At 43.4% G+C, this 20,504-nt stretch overlaps 1 protein-coding gene across 4 annotated transcripts in view; it reads right to left on the bottom strand.

Moving 5' to 3' along the window:
- Positions 1–20,504, bottom strand: part of AKAP1 (A-kinase anchoring protein 1) — a 163,383-nt gene that overhangs the window by 90,081 nt on the left and 52,798 nt on the right. For all 4 annotated transcript variants that reach the window (XM_030222232.1, XM_030222231.1, XM_030222234.1 and 1 more), the window contains 3 exons: positions 9,830–9,963; positions 3,853–3,979; positions 3,592–3,716 (listed from right to left, as the gene is read on the bottom strand). In XM_030222232.1, coding sequence (XP_030078092.1) covers positions 3,592–3,716; positions 3,853–3,979; positions 9,830–9,963 — 386 coding nt within the window. The remainder of the gene's footprint in view (positions 1–3,591; positions 3,717–3,852; positions 3,980–9,829; positions 9,964–20,504) is intronic.

Below are 20,504 nucleotides of genomic sequence, written 5' to 3'. Positions count from 1 at the left end.
AAGAGCAGAGACAACTCTCTCTCTGAACGGATGGGAGCACAGACCTCAGGGTCACCATCCAAAAACGGACACCGGTGGACCCCTAGAGATCACGATTGGGTTGCACTGCTCCCATCTTCCTGGGAACCCCAAAATAAGAGAAGAACCGACCAGACTGCGCTCGGCGGGAGGGATGGGAACAATGGCCCGAAGGGCCAGCAGCACCTCAACTGAGCTTCTGCTCTGAGCTGCCAGAGGCCCCCCGACAAGGAGACTGTAAGAAGAGAGGAGCTTCCGGAGGGGAGAACTTCAACTGGAAGCCATCACCCAGAATATTGACATTGCTGCCTGGATGTCTCAGCGCCATCTGAAACTAAACATGACCAAGACTGAGCTTATCATCTTTCCCCCTAAACCAGCCTCTCCTCCGCCACATTCTCTATTTCTGTGGAAAACACTCTCATCCTTCCTGACTCATCAGCTCGTAACCTTGGGGTCATTTTCGACTCCTCCCTCTCTGCACATATTTAGCACACTGCTAAAACCTGTCGTTTCTTTCTCTATAATATCAGCAAAATTCGCCCTTTTCTTTCTGAGCACACTACCAGAACCCTCATCCACACTCTTATCACCTCTCGCTTAGACTATTGCAACTTGCTTCTCACAGGTCTCCCACTTAGCCATCTCTCTCCTCTTCAACCTGTTCCATTCAGGTTCTGCCTTCTCAGTTTTTCTCTTAGCCTGTATCCTCTGGTAAGTTTGCACCCCCCTCCCCTCCCAGCTTTCTTTGCTCCTTCAAGGTGAATGCCTACAATTTTTCTCCTCCTCCATCCTCTTTCTGTTCGTTCTCTATCCTCTAGCAGCACTCTCCCATCCCTCAACACTTGCTGTCCTTCCTGTGCTCTCTTCCTATCTCCCAGCCAGATTCCTGTTTGCTCCCAAGGTCTGTTCTCCCTCTCCCAGGCAAAACCCTACCTTACTTTTCTCTGCCCCAGTCTACAAGGCACATGCTGCATCAAGCCAACCCATGACACTCACACCACCATCTACTTTTTACCAGAGCCCTCTCCCCCCAAACCAGAGATGACCCCAAGCACACACACCTACCTCATTCACCTTTCTCCAGCTACCTTCCATGGTAAGACTACCCCATTCATATTTCTTATTGTCCATTCTTGATGGCACAGCTGCACATCAGGCTGCTTCCTCCTCCTCTGCCACCCTGGGCCTGACTGTTCCTTTGAGCCACAGAGGTCTTTGACCAGCCTAGTGGCTTAAAGGAACAGCCAAGGACTGAAGTAGCACAGGAGGAGAAAGTGGCATGATCTGCAGTGGAGTACCTCTTCCTCAATTGCAGCAGGGAGAGAGGGAGGCAGCAAGGGAAGACAAACTGACCTGTGCTGAACTGCAGACCACCCAGAAATGAAAAAATTCTTTGCAATCTGTGAAGTGGAAAATTCTGCACAAATTTTACATTGTGCAGATTCACAGAATTCCCCTAGGAGTAGTAAGAGCACTGGTGGCTGCACCCCCTTACCCTATAGAAAAGCTTGACCTAGGAGGTAAAATTGACAAATTTGAAACTTTTGGAGGTGGGGAATTATAAGGATGGTTCATGTTGTGTTTTAAGTTTAATTATTGATGTAAATTTTCAGCATACTAAAAGATACGGAGCTATTAGGTTTTATTATTTTAATTATTCAATTTTATATGTACTTTTTGCTGTTAAGTCGCAATGATTTTCTACTAGTAGTGTCAAATAAATGAATGATTTTATATATCTCAACTAAGTTCTCCAAGTGGAAGAGCCTTAACCTCTTTAGCATTTGCTCATACAGTATTTACTGTTTAGCTCAGAAGTTATTTAATCCTCTGTATTGGTTTTTTTTTTTTAAGATCCAGCAACCAGAACTGCCAATCAAGGGTCCTAAACTCTAGTCAGTAGCCATTATTCCTGCATGAAATAACCCTCTCATCCAGGAATGATCAACACTATTCTCCAACTCAAGCAACCAAGTGGAAGACTAAAAACTAGGAACCAAAATCAGGTCCCTCTGCATAACAATGCAAAGCACTGCCACTGAGCCACTAGGCTACCTCTGTAGTACATCTGGTATGGAAATGATTTTCAGGGCCGGTCTTAGGCAGAGGGACCAAGGCGGCCGCATAGGGCCCCGCGCTTAAGGGGGCCCCGCGCGGTGCGCCTCAACTCTGCCTCTCTGAGCCCTGCTTGCTTGGACCGCATCACATGATCCCGCGCTCGCTCCGGACCGCATTATCATGATCACTCCGCTCCCGCCTCCCGCCACCGGTGCCCCCCCCCCCTCCCCGGCTGAGCCTGCCGTCAGCTCCCGCCTCCCAGTCCCAGGACAACGACTGTTGCAGCGATGTCCCGGCCCCGACAGACAGTTGCAGGCATGACGGCTCACCCCAGCTTTTCCCTTCCGCCTTCCCGCTCAATGTCCCGCCTCCTTCTGATGAGGTATTTCCTGTTTCCGCGAGGGCAGGCGGGAGTCATTGAGCGGGAAGGGAAAAGGAGCTGCAGCATGGTCGGAGGTGAGCCATCGCCTGGTGCTAGTGCGACTTAAAAAAATAAAGAAACTTATGATTTATGCTTGTGACGGCAACTTCATCACTCAGGTAGAACAAACGATTAACCTTTCTGTAACAGAACTATGCTGCCGTGCTTTTCCAAGTAAGCCATTTTAATTTTCAGGTTAATCAGTTGTAAGGAATCTATTACAGAAGATCAAAGCTTGTGCATGATGGTTTTTTTTTAGCTTAATGTGACAAGTGCTCCATTTCTTGGAGTCTAGAAAGGGTTATATGCAATTTTATCTGTGTTTTGATGCTTCCCAGTCTTCTGTTTGATGGCATACAGTTTGCTTTTATATGTTACTGTAAATTACTTTTTGAAGCACTTAGTAGAGGTAGAGCATTAGAGAGCAAATAGAAGGTTGCAAAGAAATTGGCTATTACACAGCAGGTGGTCTCACAAACAACCTAGTTACCCAATATAAATAATTTACTAGGGATTCCCCTGTCACTTCATCAGTCACACTTAAAATTTTCTAAAAATGGAATAATCTTTTCAATGGGGTGGAGCTAGGGTGGGGGGTGGAGCTAGGATGGGGCCCCACCAAATTGGTCTGCACAGGGCCCCGCACTTGCTAAGACCGGCCCTGATGATTTTGTATTATTGTAACTGTAGAGCCTTGGCCAAAATGAGACAGAGAAGTACTGTACACCTTGATCATAATGTAAATGGTTTTGGACTCATCTTAGCCTTTCAGCATGGCTGACCACTGCCCATCTCTAAACCAGCAACAAATTAGTTTCTCAGCCTCTTTTTCATTCAGATTCAAGTACAGGGTTTCAGCTAGGATTTGTATATATAGGTATATGTCGGTCAAGAAAAGGTGTTTCACAAATCCTAGCTGAAACTCTGCACTTGAATCTATATATATCTATATTATATATATATACACACACACATATACATGAGAGGGGAGGGATGTTTTATCATCCTGCCATATTACCCCATAACACAACCCATCATCATCAAAGCAAAAGGACTGAATCACTACCTAAAAAACAAAAATTAGTCTTTACCCAGGATGTCATAGGAAGAGAAGGCAGTGTCAGAGGAGGAGGAGGGGCATAAATATTCGTCAGGTTTAATTCTTTGAACTTCTTGCCAATCATATTCAGTGCTCTATCAACCTGCTGCTGAGAACCTGTAGAAATGGAAAAAAAAAGAACTTAAAATAATTTAACAGTGTAGAGACCACCACACATCATAAACTTGATTTATTTTAGAAATTAAAGAACTTAACCAGGAGACAATAAGACAACCAAATGGTTACTACAAACCTTCTATGTGGCAGATCTGAAATTCCTGTGTATAAGGTAGTGTTGAAATATAGATTTTGGCACCAGATGTCTGCTTCAGAAAGCTCACGTATCGTCCCTGCTTACCAATCAACCGCCCAACTAAATGCTTCATGAGAAAGGTGAAGAGAAGACAATGTGAAGGTTAAACATTTTAAAAATTAAAATGCAAGAAAAATGATTGCCTAATAAAAAGAAAAACCCACTCATGTTTCTCAGGCGCCCACAAGTTTTTATGGTTAACCCCTACGAAATTTATAGTAGCTTAGTATGGGAGCAAATGAGTCAGAGTTGAAAATAAGTGAAATGCCTTTATTTGTTTAAGTACTCACATTTATACAAACTGATGTGCCATTAATAAATGTTTTAGGGAGAAATGCAAATCCTCACACAGGACCTTTTCTCCAGCACTGAGCTACAACGCTTGAGTCAGCTCAACCATGCATGTACGCCATCTCCCACCTGCTGCTGACATATGGGACACTAGTCCATTACAAGCTTAAGTAGACAACTCCTTGGGGAGGTGAGAAGGGTTTGTGAGGATTTGATATCTTGTAGTCCTCAGCAACAACTCATCCAGGTAAGTAAGTTTTCTTCTGAGGAAAGCAGGATAGTAAAAATTTAAGGAAGTAAGCAGAAAGAAACAAAGGCTGGGTAGAAAAGGTTGCCAACAGAGAAAAACCCAACTTCTATCCCGTTTCAATGACCCTTCATTGCCCTGCCAATGTACCGCCCCCATGCCTCACCCCAAGTCTCTTGCCATACTTAATGTTGTAGCCTTCCCCCATCCTTATACAACCAACTGTTCCATTATCTCTTTTCTGCATTTCTCATTTCCTGTCTTTGCAGGGTCTCCTGTTCAATTAACATTTCTTCTCTCTCCATGTCCACCATCCATCTCCCCTCTGTGTCTCTTACCCATCCTTCTAGCATCTTCTTTATATGCCTCTGTCCGTATTCACTCCCCCACAGCATCTGCCCTCTGTGTCCCTATCTTCTCCAATGTTCAGCATTTGCCTTCTCAGAGACCCTGTCCTCCCGTTTCCAGCATTTTCCCCATGTCCCTATTCCTCCCTTTCCTAGTACTGCCCTTTTATGTTCCTGCCCCTATACTACCTCCATGCTCAACATCTCTTTTCTGTGTCCTTGTCCCTCTCCCCTTCCCTTCCTCCCACACAACCCACCCTGTGGCTAGCATCTCTCCTCTGCCCCCTACTCATGGGTCTGCTGGCATCTTCACCTCTCTCAACCCCCCCCCCCCCCAAAACTGATCTTGTCTCCATCCAGTCTACTATCTCCCTCCCCCTACCTGGGCAGATCCAGCATTTCAGCTTCCCTCCCACCCCCACCTGACAGATTCGGCATCTCCCCACCCCCCGTGCCACCTTTCCACGATGGATCCAGCATCTCTCCCTCCTCCTGAGTTTAGCATTCCTTGAGTCCCCCTCCCCGCTGCCTCTCCACCCCCATCCCCCCCCCCATGGGTCCTACATTCCAGCATCTCTCCCTCTCCCCGTGCACCTCCCAAGTCTTGAAAGTGCTTTTGCTGACCAGCAACACAGCTGCAGTGATTCAAGCAAGTAGCCTCTGCCTGCATTCGGATAGGGGTGGGGATAGGGGTCATAAATGCACCATTGGAGGCAAAGGGTGAAGTAATGCATCAATTTTATTAATAAGGAAAACAAAGAGAGACTCAGCTGAGGGGGCTTGGCTGACCTTGCCAGGGGCGTTTGGATTACGTGTGTTGATGGCAAATAAAGTTCGTTAGTAGGGTTAGATGATTTTAGAAGCCTACTAGTATGTATTTTTTTTTCCTTTTTCAGCTGAGTATTATAAGTATGGTGGAGATATTTGCACTTTAGTAGGGATAGGGGAATTTTATTTCTTCCAAAGTCGTTCAGCACAGTGAACCTAGCACTTTAATAAGCAAAGAGGGAGTCTACCAAAAGTTAGTCTTGACAAATTTAGAAGCACAGTAGGTTTTAGGGGCGATGGCATTGAGCCCTTGTTCAAAATAGTGTGCCAGGTTTCAGTCTGGTCATTTAACGATAGAGTGAAGAAATCTAAAGGAATGGAGAACAAAGAGGGGGGAAGAGAACAGACGCCAATCTGATGGAGGGCTCTTGTCCACGAACCTGTGACAGGAGGGGGTAAATCAACAGATGGCAACTGAACAAGCTTGAAAAGGAGGTGGGAACGGTCACACCAGGAAACAGGGGCAGCAGGGGCACAGCAAAGGAAAGAGGGATGAGCAGTGGAATTCTGTGATGTAAAGATAAGATCTAAAGTGTGGCCTGCATTGTGGATTGGGAAGGTGACCCACTGATACATCGAAAGACCGGACAGGAGGTCAAGAAGGTATCTAGCCCTATTGCTACCGGGATCATCTACATGCACATTGAAATTGCTGAGTTCTAGGGGGTGAGAATAGCATACTGATGCCTCAGAAGCTTCAAACAGGAGTCCCACCTCTCAGCTGAAAGAGGGAGGACAGTACAACAGGAGAATATAGAGGGACTCAGGGGTATCAATCATAGCGATCAAAATTTCAGGGTACAAGAACGGGGAAGGACTTGGGAAACTTTCAGATCCAAAGTATGAATGATAGCTAGACCACCTCCCAGTTTGGAGGAGCGGCAGATAGAAAATCGAAGTGAGAAGGAAGAAAGGAATAAAGAGATGCTTCTCCTACTTTGATCCAGGTTTCTGCAAGGCATAAGAGAACAAGTATAATCCTTGAATAAATCACGAATAAGAAACTATTTAGAACGTACTACCTGCAATTCAACAAACGTCACAAGAGGGTATACGATGAATGTGGGCAGTTGGAGTGATAAGCAGAAGTGAGCGTAACCTATGTTCCAGGGAGAAAGACCAGTTTCCCCAGAACATAGGGATAGGAAAATAGAGGTTGCAGGGAGATAGTGGAGCGTGCAGATGAGCGGAAGCACCATGTAAGCAAGAGAACACTCACCAATATTAAGGCTCAACCGGCATCCTGAAGCGAGATGGTAGAAATACCAGGAGAAAAAAAACCTGAGACAGACAAGGCTTTTATAGCTGTGCGCGCCGCTTCACAGAAGCAGACAACATAGAGAGCCAAAAATATAGTGAGGGAAGAGAGGTGTGTCTGGGTCAAGTCTGGAACGGATACAAGAACTGATCCTATGATCTCTTAGAGGCAGTCAAAACCAAACCCTGGTTTTGGCTGCAGAGCTGGAGTTTGAGCCCTTAGTTATCAGGTATGACAGCAAGATCCCTGCCTAGTACGAGATGAGGAGGAGGGCAGAGGATACCTACATCTTAGAGTAGGAGAACCTTCACTGCCAACTACTCTGATACCTCCTAGAGGCGGCCTAGTCAGAAATGGGCCTGGAGAGGACCTTAAGGGTGTTGCTATGCTGCTTAAGAGTAGTAGCCCTTTGTATCTGATCTCTGAAGAAATTCTCATGGCACAGTGCATCAGCAAGCTTTTCCTGCACAATAAATCTAAGATATGAGGCCCACAGCCAGGTGAGACTGTGGGTGCCAATCCCTGACAAACTCAATAAATGAAAATTCCTTTGGTGGGGACTTCTCTCTCTCAAAGTGGGAAGGAATCTGAAGGAAATCTTGGGGACCCCTCTTCAGAGGAGACCCTTTGGATCCTCCTCAGACTCCTGGGAATACTCTTAATAGGTCTCAAAGATACTCCAATGGAGGTTTGAGCCTTTGCTTCTTAATCTATCGACCACAGTGTCAAGGCTTGGCCAAGAGCATAGAGACATCGAGGATCCTCAACGTGCCAGTGAAGCTCACTTCCCCAATGAACTAGAGATCAATTCTGGTCCAGCTGACAGACTCAGTATCAAAGTATGCCTGCAGGCAATGCATGGGTCTTAAGATAGACAGTGTCAAAGCAGAAATTGCATCAAGCAAAGAAGAGCTCCATCCTCTTCTCGGACATCTTCTTGAGCTGCTCCTCGAAGGCCACTGTCAGCAAAGGTGTTGAGCATCATAGCAGGCAGTTATTTGGGGTGTATTGGAAGTGGGACCTTGGTTCCATGGAGGATGTGTGTTCCTCACATCGAGAATGCTTGGAGAATATCAGTAACCTCAGCATCTCAATGCTCTTGGCATAGGCTCTGGGGCATCCTTCTCCACTACTATCCCACTATCAGGCAGTGTACTTAGGGATCTGCCTTGGGTCATCATCTCTTCTCTTTCAATACTTGTTCCCTTGGCACCGATATCCTCTCATGGTTTTCGTACTCTTTGCACTGATAACTCCCAGATCTACCTTTCTACACCAGAAATTTCACCAGTAATCCATGTCCAAGTCAGCCTGCTTGTCTGACACTGCTGACCAGATTTCCCACACGGCCAAGTCTGAGCATCTTATCTTCTCCCTTAAATATACCTATCCTCTTCCCCCATTCTCTTTGTCTGTGGATAAGAAGTAATCCTTTGTCTTCTCAGCTCATAACCTTGGGAGTCATCTTTAATTCCTCTCTCTTTCTCTGCACAAATTCAAAGACTGCTAAACCTGTCATTCCTTTCTCTATATCACCACCAAAATTCATCCCTTTCTGAACTACCAAAAACCTAATCTGCAGTCTCATCACCTCCTGCAATCTACTCCTCACTAAATCATCTTTCCCCTTTCAATCTGTTCAAAATTCTGCTGTACGACTTACCTTTCACAGTGTTGCTACACTCAATCCCTTTTTTCAAGTCACTCATTAGTTCCCTATACATTTCAATACACAGTTCAGTCTTCTCTTACTGACTTACAAGTGTATTCATTCTATAGCTCCTCAGTATCTCTCTTGTCCTCTCTCTCTACATTATCTCCCTAGGAATTCTACTCTTCAAGCAAATCGCTCTTATTTGTACTCTTCTCCTCCATGACTAACACCATTCCTTTCATCATGCTACTTTGTATACCTAGAATATACATCCTGAATCACTATGTCACACCAATCTCTTGCCTTATTCAAATCCAGGCCAAAAGTCTACCTTTTTGAGGCTGCTTTAACTCTTAAACCCTTAAAACCTGGGAACTGTTTTAATCAATCCTTTAAAAAATGAAACTCCCTAATTTCATGAGTCCTGTCTGTTTTGGATAGATAATAAGTTCTAAAGTGTTTGTGTACAGTGCCACATCTAATAGCACTATAGAACGTAGAAATAGTAGCAGTAGTAGCCTCCACTTGATGACCAGTATTGCGATCTCTTGGCATCTATGAAGATGAGGATGAATCCTGCCTCTTCTTTGAACAGGAATTAGTAATGACTATCACAATGATCCCTATCACTGTTTGATGAGGGTGATTAAATGGCTGAGACACGATCAATGTTGAGGCAGCTCCAGGACCCATGGAGACAGATGATTCCTGAGCCAGTCCAGGCCACAAGTACATGGCAGAAACCCAAATAGTAGCAACATTCTATGCTACCAATCCCAGGGCAAGCAGTAGCTCACGCATGTCAAAGCCACTGGGATCTTTCTTCTGGGACATAGCTATAAAAGTAGCTGTAGCAAAATCAGACTCCTTGATGATGAAAGAGAATCTAAACAGGCCCTCAAGCTTTAAATAAACCTACACAAAGTAGACACCAAAAATAAAATTAAAAAAAAGACCAAACAAACCTAACTAGAGAAGCTACAACAAAGTATTGCACAAAAGTGAAAGAAACTTACAGAATTTTCTTCAAACTTTTAACAGTCATACTGGGGAGACAACAAGAAAAAAAAAAAGAAAACACAAAAAACATCAGAACAGCTCCACAGAAAATATACATTAGCGTGGTCCAGGACAGCAGCTGGCAAGAGATGTGCAGTTGAGTTGACTCAAAACTGTAGCTCAGTGCTGGAGAATAGTTCCCATGTAGGGCTCCATCAGATGATGTCACCCATGTGTTAGTATTAAAGTATCCTGCTTGTCCCTCTCATATAAACAAAAACTACATACTTTACCTTTGGCACTTCTATCTCCCAGATAACCAGTTCTGATTTTTTGCATTCTGTTCCTTGTTTGTCATTTTGGATATTTTTTGTTTTGCCAGGAGCACAACCGCTGTCCACGGAATCCATGCTATTTACATCTGAACCTACAACATTCAAGTAACCAAAAACAAATACTTCAGGACCTTCTCTCCACAGATGGGTATTTTATGCACATAATTAGATTGCAATTAAGTCATACATGAAGCAGACAGGTTGAAGGTTATCTGTCAAGGATGGCATAGGCTTAAGTAACACAATCCTCAGGAGAGAGGAAAGGAAGGTGACACCACAGAAGCATCCATCAACCACTAAGCATCAATTAAGGACAGTCTTGGAGGAGATATCCCTAGCCCTTTGTATCTGAGGATTCCTGGTCTCACTGAGAATGGCATCTAGGCTGAAGGATATAAGATATAAAGGAGACTAAAAATTCAGACATAAATCTTTGAAAAATGCTAAATCATTTCCTTTAAAAGGTGAAAGCCACAAAACGGTGCACTAAAGATTAAAAGATATTAAGCTTCCATACATTGGATTTCTCACTACCAGATTTAATAAGTGACTGTGTTCTAATATAATTTTCCTTTTTTTTTTTTAAGTACCTACTGTAAAAATTAGCAGAAAAAGTAAATACTGTAGCAATTCTGCTCACGATGATGAATACAGGACACACAGAAAAGTGGACTACTTCGCAAAGAGTCAGTTACAAAATATGGTGACACTGTTCTGTAAGGCATTTTCCCATTTGCAAGGTGGAAAAAAAATGTTCCTTACCCGTACATAGAAGTCTAAAGGCATAGTAACATAGTAGATGACGGCAGAAAAAGACCTGCACAGTCCATCCAGTCTGCCCAACAAGATAACTCATATTTGCTGCTTTTTGTGTATACCCTACTTTGATTTGTACCTGTGCTCTTCAGGGCACAGACCGTATAAGTCTGCCCAGCACTATCCCCGCCTCCCAACCACCAGCTCTGGCACAGACCGAACAAGTCTGTCCAGCACTATCCCTGCCTCCCAACCACCAGTCCCGCTGCCCACCACCGGCTCTGGCACAGACCGTATAAGTCTGCCCAGCACTATCCCCGCCTCCCAACCACCAGCCCCGCCTCCCGATCTTGACTAAGCTCCTGAGGATCCATTCCTTCGGCACAGGATTCCTTTATGCTTATCCCACGCATGTTTGAATTCCGTTACCGTTTTCATTTCCACCACCTCCCGTGGGAGGGCATTCCAAGCATCCACTACTCTCTCCGTGAAAAAATACTTCCTGACATTTTTCTTGAGTCTGCCCCCCTTCAATCTCATTTCATGTCCTCTAGTTCTACCACCTTCCCATCTCCGGAAAAGGTTCGTTTGCGGATTAATACCTTTCAAATACTTGAATGTCTGTATCATATCACCCCTGTTTCTCCTTTCCTCCAGAGTATACATATTTAGTTCAGCAAGTCTCTCCTCATACAAAAGTAACACCATCTGATGGTGCAGACGTGGGCCAACTTTCTTCTAGGTGGTATCTGAGCATCCTAAGCATTACCCCAGTCTAGTACAGAGCTTAGGAGCCAACTCCCCAGGAAGATGCATGGATGTGCCATCCTGTGGTATAAGAACCCTTCTGGGGTCTGTTGCAGAAAGTCACACATTAGGGCTCTGCACTAAAGCTCAGTGCAGGGTTTCCTAATGCATGTGTTTAAAAGTAAGCAAACAGTATGGTAACAAGCTGGGTACAAATATATGCTATCATACCAGATGCATGTATACAGGTGTCTGTGTTAGCATGAACAAACATGCAAAGGTGAGTCATTTGATGTTGTGTATCTGGACTTTTACAAAGTATTTGACAAAGCACCTCTTAAAAGGCTCTGGAGGAAGTTTAAAAGCCATGGTATAGTAACACAGTAAATGATGGCAGATAAAGACCTGTACGGTCCCATCCAGTCTGCCCAAAAAGATAAACTCATTTTACATGGTATGTGATACTTTATATGTATAACCGAGTTTGATTTGTCCTTGCCTTTCTAACCTTGCTAACCTCCTCAGCTCCTGTAAGCTCTACTCCCCGGCAGCTGACACTTGAGAGTTGCGGAGTACAGAGAATTGAGCCGCAGACACACACGAAGGCCAGCTCTGACGTTGGATCGCCAGACTGCAGTATCGAGGGGGCATCGTTAAGCCCGCCATTACTCTCTGCTCCTCCACGACCCGGAAACAGTTTGCTTGCAGTGGGATTCCAGCCTGTAGAGCCGTCCGAAGAGGCAGGCCGACAGACTGTGAGAGGAGGGCCCTCTACAATGGCGACCCCAGTTACGACTACTACCTGGAAAGAAGGGGTAGTAAACCTTCTCTAAACCAGCGAATCGGGAAGTGCCTCCGGGGGTATTCGTGGACCAGTAAAACCTGCAGTGATCACTCTTGAGAGCCTATGGGACGCCATTCAGGGCATGAACAACAACCTACTCCAGGTAATTGATGTTATAAAAGAGGATATAAAGTCCCTAAAAACGTTTCAGAATCTTACTGCTTCTCAAGCACAGAAAAACGAAGAACAAATTGGGACAATGAATGGTGAAATTAAACTTCTCCATAATTTAACAACTACAATGCTTAAGGATAAGGAGATACTGGTTAAAAAAGTTGAATACCTTGACAACCAAGCAAGAAGGAATAACCTTAGACTTCTTAATTTTCCTAAAATACCGTTAATTCCGCCAGTTGACATGTTTAAAAGATATTTGGAAGAAGTCTTAAATATTCCTAAGGATGCTTTACCATCGGTTGCCAAGGCGCAGTATATTTTTGGAGTTAAATCTGCTTTACCAGAAGCCCCACCTGATTTAAATATATCAGCTTTTTTGGAGAACTCTTTAGAGACAGTGACACAAAGATTGACTCTTATAGTTTCCTTTGCTTTTGAAGTAGATAGAAACAATATTTTTTGTTTGTATTTTAAGCATATGCAAGCCAAATATATGGGGGATAAAATCCAGATTTATCCAGACCTCAACAGGGATACCCAGAAAAGACGTCGTGACTTTTTTATTTTAAAGCCAAGGATTATTGCCTTAGGCGGATTGTATATGCTGAAGTATCCCTGCAGATGCTTGGTTACACTTGAAAATGTTAGTTATGTTTTCTTAGACCCTCAAAAAATGGCTGTATTTATAAAAGCCAAGGAAGAGGGGAAGGTTCCACCCTGAATGACAACATAGGAAAAGATACTGTTAATGCCTGCTTGTGTGTGGATAACGCTCTCCACCTTGATTGATTGAATTTATTTCCTTTCTATTTTTCTGATATCTTGTTTTCCCAAATATGGTGGTCATTATATATATGATTTAATTTTCCTTTGAAATGACAATATTGTTCAATTAATCTTAAACCTTGCATTTATAGTGATATGAATGTATTATTTTCAAAAGTTATAAAAAAAAAAAAAGTCTGCCCAGTACTGTTCTTGTACTAAGTTCTGAAGCTAACATCGAAGCCCCTTAAAATTTACACTTCTGGAACGCTCTCTGTGCTGTAAACTTGCTATTGTTGGCCAGGTTATTTGTCCCCAGGTGAATTACAACATCAGCGTTAGAAGCCCCACTCTCTTCTCGGATCACTTTCAGTATTTGGTCTGTACATCTTGTAGCTGAAGATCCTGGAAGACATTTCACTACATTGGAACCCCTGAACTGTGCTCCTAAGTTAATGCCTCCGATAATGGAGTGTCCAAGCAGTAATAATTTTCTGCTTTTCACAATTCTGTCATTAGTTGGGGGATGTTTCTGGGGTTGTGCTATTTTCATTGCCTCTGGTTCTACCACAGTACTTTTTTCGCTATCATAATGATGCAACGCTGCAAAAGAATTTGACAGGGGCAAAGCATGGAAGGGCGAGTGTTTCTGTGTGTCAAATCTTAGTCTACCAGAGCCTACTGTGACCCATCTATTACTCTGATGTTTCATTCTCTGAGGCAGTGATGGTGGTAAATTAGCTGGGAAATGAGTAATCCTGGACGCTTCTTTAATTGTAGTTAATTCCTTCTTGAGTTTGTTGATCTCTTCTTTCAAGGCTGATATATTTGGAGACAGATAGGGCAAGCTCTAAGGTTCCAGATAGTTTGCCTTAGGATTAAAGCGGAACATATATTGCACTGAATGAAGGTCATAATGATGTGATTCACAAGTGTGAAAAGGTGAACTATGAGAGGGAATAACAAGAATTAGGACTAATTAAGTGTAATGAAGATACTTGTCCCTTGATTGCCCTATATAAAGGGAGTTTACCTAGGGGTGGGTGGGACTAGGACACAGGTAACCTCAGTTATCAATCAAACTAAGTCTGAAAATGCCCAGCGCAGCTCCCAGCTCACTTAGGTTCTACTACCCAGCTCAAAACAAAATTGCCCCTCCTCCAGCGCTATGAGTCACCAGATGCTATGTAACCAAAATTGATTGAATTAATTCTCTGGCAGTGTAGATTCAACACACAATTCTAATGAAAACAGACACCAGATTCAATGTCACCAGATTAAGTCACAGGTTTAAAACACAGTTCCAATGTCCTATATACAAGAGAATGTCCTACTGTAGATTGAGAACAGGTTAAAAGAAAAGTCCAAATGTGTGGGTTTGTCTCCCAGGAAAAAAACACAATCACAATAAATAATAAGCTCAAAGCCAAATTGTTGGAACACAAAAAATAAAACGGATGAACTAATCTATTTTCAAAATAACTCACCATAAGGAATTCTAGCAATGTTTTCAGTATGGTTTCTGGACTGGTCTGGAGGAACTAAAGGAGAGAAAGTTAGCAGTTAAGATCTTATTTCTCCTTCCTTAGCATCTCTCCAGACCAGTCAGAATTTCAGATATCCACAATAAATATGCATGAAAGATTGGCATATAATGGAGGCAGTGTGTGCAAATTAAAATTCATGCATATTCATTGTGAATATCCTGAAAGTCTGACTGGCAAGGGGGTACTCCAGACTGACTTGGGAAGCACTGTACCAAAGACAGAAAATGCTGGAGTTTTCCACTGAGCACCACCAGTATGTTATATTGGGTGAGTTCACTGAAAAAGATCAGCATTTTCTACCTCTGCTGGTAGGAAGGTATAACACCCATTTGTTCAGGACAGTACAGCCCTAGGTGACAAGGAACCTTGTTTACACTGGTGAACACATTCAAATTCACCTGATCCTTGAGGCAAACCAAACTTCACAAAGTTCTCATATTTGCATCCACGACTGAAGTGCCAGAAGAAGTACTTTAAACTAAATATACAGTATTTAAAAACCTAAAACGTAGCCAGTAAAAATTTAGAACAGTGTCAATGGCAGAATTTAATAAAGCAGTAAAACCAACCATCCTGCTCTGTCTCCCCAATGCACAGGTCCAGCCTATACTACTACTTATTTCTATAGCGCTACTGGACGTACGCAGCGCTTTACACAGCCTATCCCTCTCTCCAATCCCCCCAGTGCAAAGTGTCAGCCTGTCCATCTACCTGCCTTCTCTTGCCCAATGTACATTGCCACCTCTTTCTGCTCCCTAGTCACACACATTCAACCAGCCTGTCCCCCTCCCAATTCACACACCAAACCCATCCCCCTCATGCACTATTTCTGTCCCGTGCACTCAAACACTTACAGCTAGAATGTCCCTTTCTGTCCCCCTCACACATGCACAGTAAGCCCCTCTAACCCCCCCCAAATGCACATGACCAGCCTCTCCATCTATTTGTCCTCTCTCACTCAATGCACACTACCACACACTTTCTGCCCTCACCCCACACTCCCACCTCTACAGGCAACATGTTCCCCTGTCTCCACCCCCTCACACACATTTATAGCCAGACTGTCCCTCGCTACCCTTCCCCCAACACCTGTTTCCGAAATACACAATGCCACCCCTCTGTCCCAAACACACTTACAATCAACATTTGTCTGTCCCCCCAACAAAGCCATCTTGTCCTCTCTCTGTCCCACATTAAACACCACCAGCCTATCTCTGCCTCTTCTCACGCCATTCCCCGCCCCCCCCCCCCCCACATAGCCAGCTCGTCCCTCTCTATTGTCCATCCCCAATTCACACAGCCAGCCTGTCCCTCCGGTCCCACTCCCTATGTACACCGACACCTTTCTCTGCCCCCCCCCCACCCCTTCATCCAACATGTCTCTTTGCCCCCCCCCCCCACACATATGGCCAGCCCATCCCTTATTCTGTCCCTCCATAATGAACACAGCATGTTCACATCACCTGTTTCCCAAATGACACTGCCAACTCCTTCCCCACATACACCTACAATCAGTATGTCCTTCTGTTTATGGTTTATTTGAACTTTCTATACTGCCCAAAGTGACATACAGAACCAGGCAGTGTACAATTATTATAACTTAATAGAAAAGAACTACAATCTTATGAAAGGACAAAGCATACTCACAAGAGAATAGGAGGAGTGGCCTAGTGGTTAGGGTGGTGGACTTTGGTCCTGGGGAACTGAGTTCAATTCCCGGCACAGGCAGCTCCTTGTGACTCTGGGCAAGTCACTTAACTCTCCATTGGTTGCCGCATTGAGCCTGGGAAAGCGCGGGGTACAAATGTAACCAAAAAAAAAGCCAAAAATCCAAATCACAGATAGAAGAAATAAAACATATAGCCATTCCAAAGGGAAGCCACTACCCAAAGGAGAAGCCCTCACCCACCTCCCTGGTCAGTACCAAACGCCTGACCAAAAAGTCACGTTTTTTAAAAACAGATTTAAATTCTTTTAATGAGAGGATATTATGAAGAGTCAAAAGCAAATTATTCCACATGAGCGAAGCCAGAAAATAGAAGGCAGACTGTCTTGCAGTTTCCAATCTTGCTTGTTTTGGACCAGGAAGGACCATACAGTAATCACTGATAGTCCAGAGAACGAAAACTCAAACTGGAGTGTAGGGAATAGTGAGAGCAGCAAGGTAATATGGAAAGCCTATTTTAAAAGCTTTGAAAGTAAGAAATGCAATTTCACACATACACACGAGCCCATCCCTCCCTCTATCCCAATTTACTTGGCCATCTTGTCTATCTCTGGCTCCTCTGACCCCATGGATATTGCCACCTCTTTCTGCCTCAGTCACAGTCAACATGTCCCTCTCTGTCCCCTCCCCCATCAAGAGGCAGTGTCTCAACTTACAGCTGATCTGACACAACTCTACTGTAGAAGACAACCAGCTCAACCACATCAGATCCTGTATAATGTTCTAAAACCCTTTCTAATTTTATCTCCAACTAAAACTACATTAAAAGTTTTCACGTCACCTCAGTAAGGCCTAAAATGTTAAAGGAGAAAAACATTTTGGTTTAATTTTATAACTTGCTATTAAATAATGTGAAGGTGCTCAGAATGTTAAACTTGTTTAAGTTTCTCTCCTTTTCAACAACAGATGATGAGAATAAAAGTCTGTCTGGTCTCTTGAAGACGCTAAATATGAAACAAAATGCTATGTTGAGATTAGAGAAATATCCTTAATTCAGCCTGGATTTTGTGAAATTCATAGCAAGCATCTGGATCCAGAAATTAAGCCACGTGTAAATTCAGAAATATTGAACTGAACTGAGAAATATTGTTTAAACAGTTATTGAACCAGTGTGATGATTGAAATCTTTACCTTCGGTTCATGGCTGAAACAGGTTGAAGACGTTGAGCACCTTTGTATTATTTAATGGCAAGTTATAAAATTAAACCAAAATTGTTTCTCCTTTAACATTATAGATATTATAAACAGGGATAATATTCTAACAAATATATCCCTATATTTAGAATTTGATGACCTCAGTAAGGCCAACATATAATCCCCTCCACTATGACACTCTGCGCAAGCTTAGGCAAGATCACACCTTAACTCCCTGAACCATAGCAGCCAACTTTTCAAAATGACTGGGGGTGCTCAACTTGGTACAAATTACCAACTCCATATAAAGGAAATTAAAGCATGGTGGGTTGTGAATACAACTGGTCAGGCTGTCTTCAAATAAGGAGAAGAGCAGGTGGTCCACACACAGTGAAGGCGTGGGTAGGGGTATCACTAAGTTCCACCAGTCTCCCTTCCTCCTCAACCCATCACCAGTTTACATTCTTACTCCCAAACCCATCTATACCACGCTCATGCTATGTCTTTCAGTTCACCCTCTAGCCTATCGGTACAATGCATATTCTCCTCCTCCCAGCCAGTCCTCAATAGTCCCTCTTTCCTATCTAACCTGTGCACATCGTATGCTTTTTCTCTCAGGCCATCGCCACTTCCTTCTCAGTTCATCCCAGCCTTAATGTCTTCTTCCTCCTCATCTTATTCTGTTTTCCCCTCACTTCTTTCCCAGTGCCGTTTGACTTTTGTTTTGGGGTAGAATGCTTAATTAACCATTTCCCCATTCTATACTTATCTGTTCTCTACTTCCTCCTGACTCAACCTGCCTTGCCCCTTCCCCTGCAGGCTAGGCTCACCCATCTCGCAGACCTCCTAAGCAGATTCATCGCATCCCCACCCTTCCTGCAAGGATTATATTCCTACTCCCCCTTCCCACAGCCCAGATACCATTCATATCTAGAATTCACAGAATGAAATCTAATAGCAGTTACCCATCCAGAAAGACCCTATGAGCTGCTCCACCACCTGCATGCACAAACCTTGGAAATCAGTTGCTCCACAGCCCCTGGGTCCACATTTGCATGTTCTGCTTTCTTCCCTCAAACTGAAAGTCCCAAAGATCACATGCTGAGCAGGGAATAAGTGAACTCAAAGGCATGCATTCATATTAACCCACTATGTGCCAGCCCTCCTGCTAAAGCTCTAACGGTTACAGAGTAAGTGGTTTCTTACAGAATTGAGTTAGCACCGATTAGTGCTTTCTGCAAAAATGTAAATTGGCACTTCATTTGGTGGTACCAGCTTTGGCACAATGCCCTCTCCTTTATTAGTGGTGACTCCAGCAAAACATCCCTCTTACTCTCTCCTTTTACCAAACATCACCTTCTTTCTGCTCCAATCTCAGCACCATTATCCCCCCCCCCACCCCTCTTTTCCTGGCCTACATGATGTGGAAAGATATGGAGGTGACACCACTATATCAGTACCCCCTCATTCATGGTGCTCTGCATACCCACACACCCCCAAAAGCTAGCCTGTAGCAAAGCTATGTTGGAAGTGCAAGTGTAGCTTAATAGTTAGTGCAGCAGGCTTGGAACCTGGTGAACTGGGTCTGATTCCCACTGCAGCTCCTTGTGACTTTGAGCAAGTCACTTAACCCTCTGCTGCCCCAGGTACAATACTTAGATTATCAGCACGCTAGGGACAGAGAAAGTACCAGCATATAAATTGTACAGTGTTGCATATACTTAGTAGTGCTATAGAAATGATTAGTAGTAGCGAGAATGGAAAGCCAGGGATTAGTAGTTGAACGATGAGGCAAACCAAATCAAGCAACATAGTTAGAGAACAGCGAGCCCCTTATTCCCTTCCAATCTCCACCGATTTCTCCAGCAGCCTCTTTCTCCGGTGGCCTGCTATTTCTTTGGAATGACACAGCATGAGCCCACTTAGTCCAACACCGTTTCCCATTTGATTTAATAAGGGAATGACTATTTTTGTGAAAAAAGGGAGATTGTATTACTTATTTGAGACAATCATAGGCTCTGAATTTCATAGCTGCCAAAAAGAAGCAATTTTAAAGATTTTTCAGACTATGACATCAAAACAGGCACAATCTCCTCCAGCTTTCCCATGTCCTTCCAATAAAATAACATTAATTCTGGTGACTACAGGGCTGGAGGAGAAGGGCAGAATATAGCTATTGACTTGATCCAGCCTAGCTCACAAAAAATCTTTACTAAAATATTTAAAAACAATTTTCCAACCTATGTGACTGCAGTTTAACTTCAGTCCTCTGTCTCTACTTGATCCTGGTTTTCCCTCTGTCCTCAAGTTCCTTCTTTTAAGGATTCTAAGAACACTAACAAAAATATAAGCATACTAGGACACACCAAATGACCATGAAGCTCAATATCCTGTTTCCAACAGTAGCCAATCCAGGTCACAAGTACCTGACAAGATCCCAAAATAAACCAAATTTTATGCGCTGCTTATCCTAGAAATAAGAAGTGAATTTTCCTAAATCCATTTTAATAATGGCGTATGGACTTTTCTTTTAAGAAATCATCCAAAACTTTTTAAAATCCTGCTAACCTAACTGCTTTTACCACATTCTCTGGCAATAAATTCCAGAGTTTAATTACATGTTGAGAGAAGAAATATTTTCTCTGGTTTGTTTTAAAATTTACTACGTAGTAGCGTCATTGCGTGCCCCCTAGTATTTTTGGAAAGAGAAAAACAAGCAATTCATGTCTACCCGTTTCACTCCACTTAGTATTTTATAGACCTCCATCATATCTCCTCTCAGCCATTTCTTCTCCAAGCTGAAAAGCCCTAGCCGCTTTAGCTTTTCCTTGTAGGGGAGTTGTCTCATTCCCTTCATCATTTAAGAACAGCAATACAAGATCCTGTGTTCATCATTGGCCTAAAAAAACCTTTGAATTCCTACTGTAGTTCTAATAGCTGTACAATTTTCAAATGTTACATGCTATATCTCTATCTACAGTAACAGTGGTTATATAT

The sequence above is a fragment of the Microcaecilia unicolor genome, chromosome 13, assembly GCF_901765095.1.
Source record: "Microcaecilia unicolor chromosome 13, aMicUni1.1, whole genome shotgun sequence".
Classification (NCBI taxonomy): Eukaryota; Metazoa; Chordata; class Amphibia; order Gymnophiona; family Siphonopidae; genus Microcaecilia; species Microcaecilia unicolor.
This window is presented reverse-complemented; position numbering and strand designations above follow the sequence as displayed.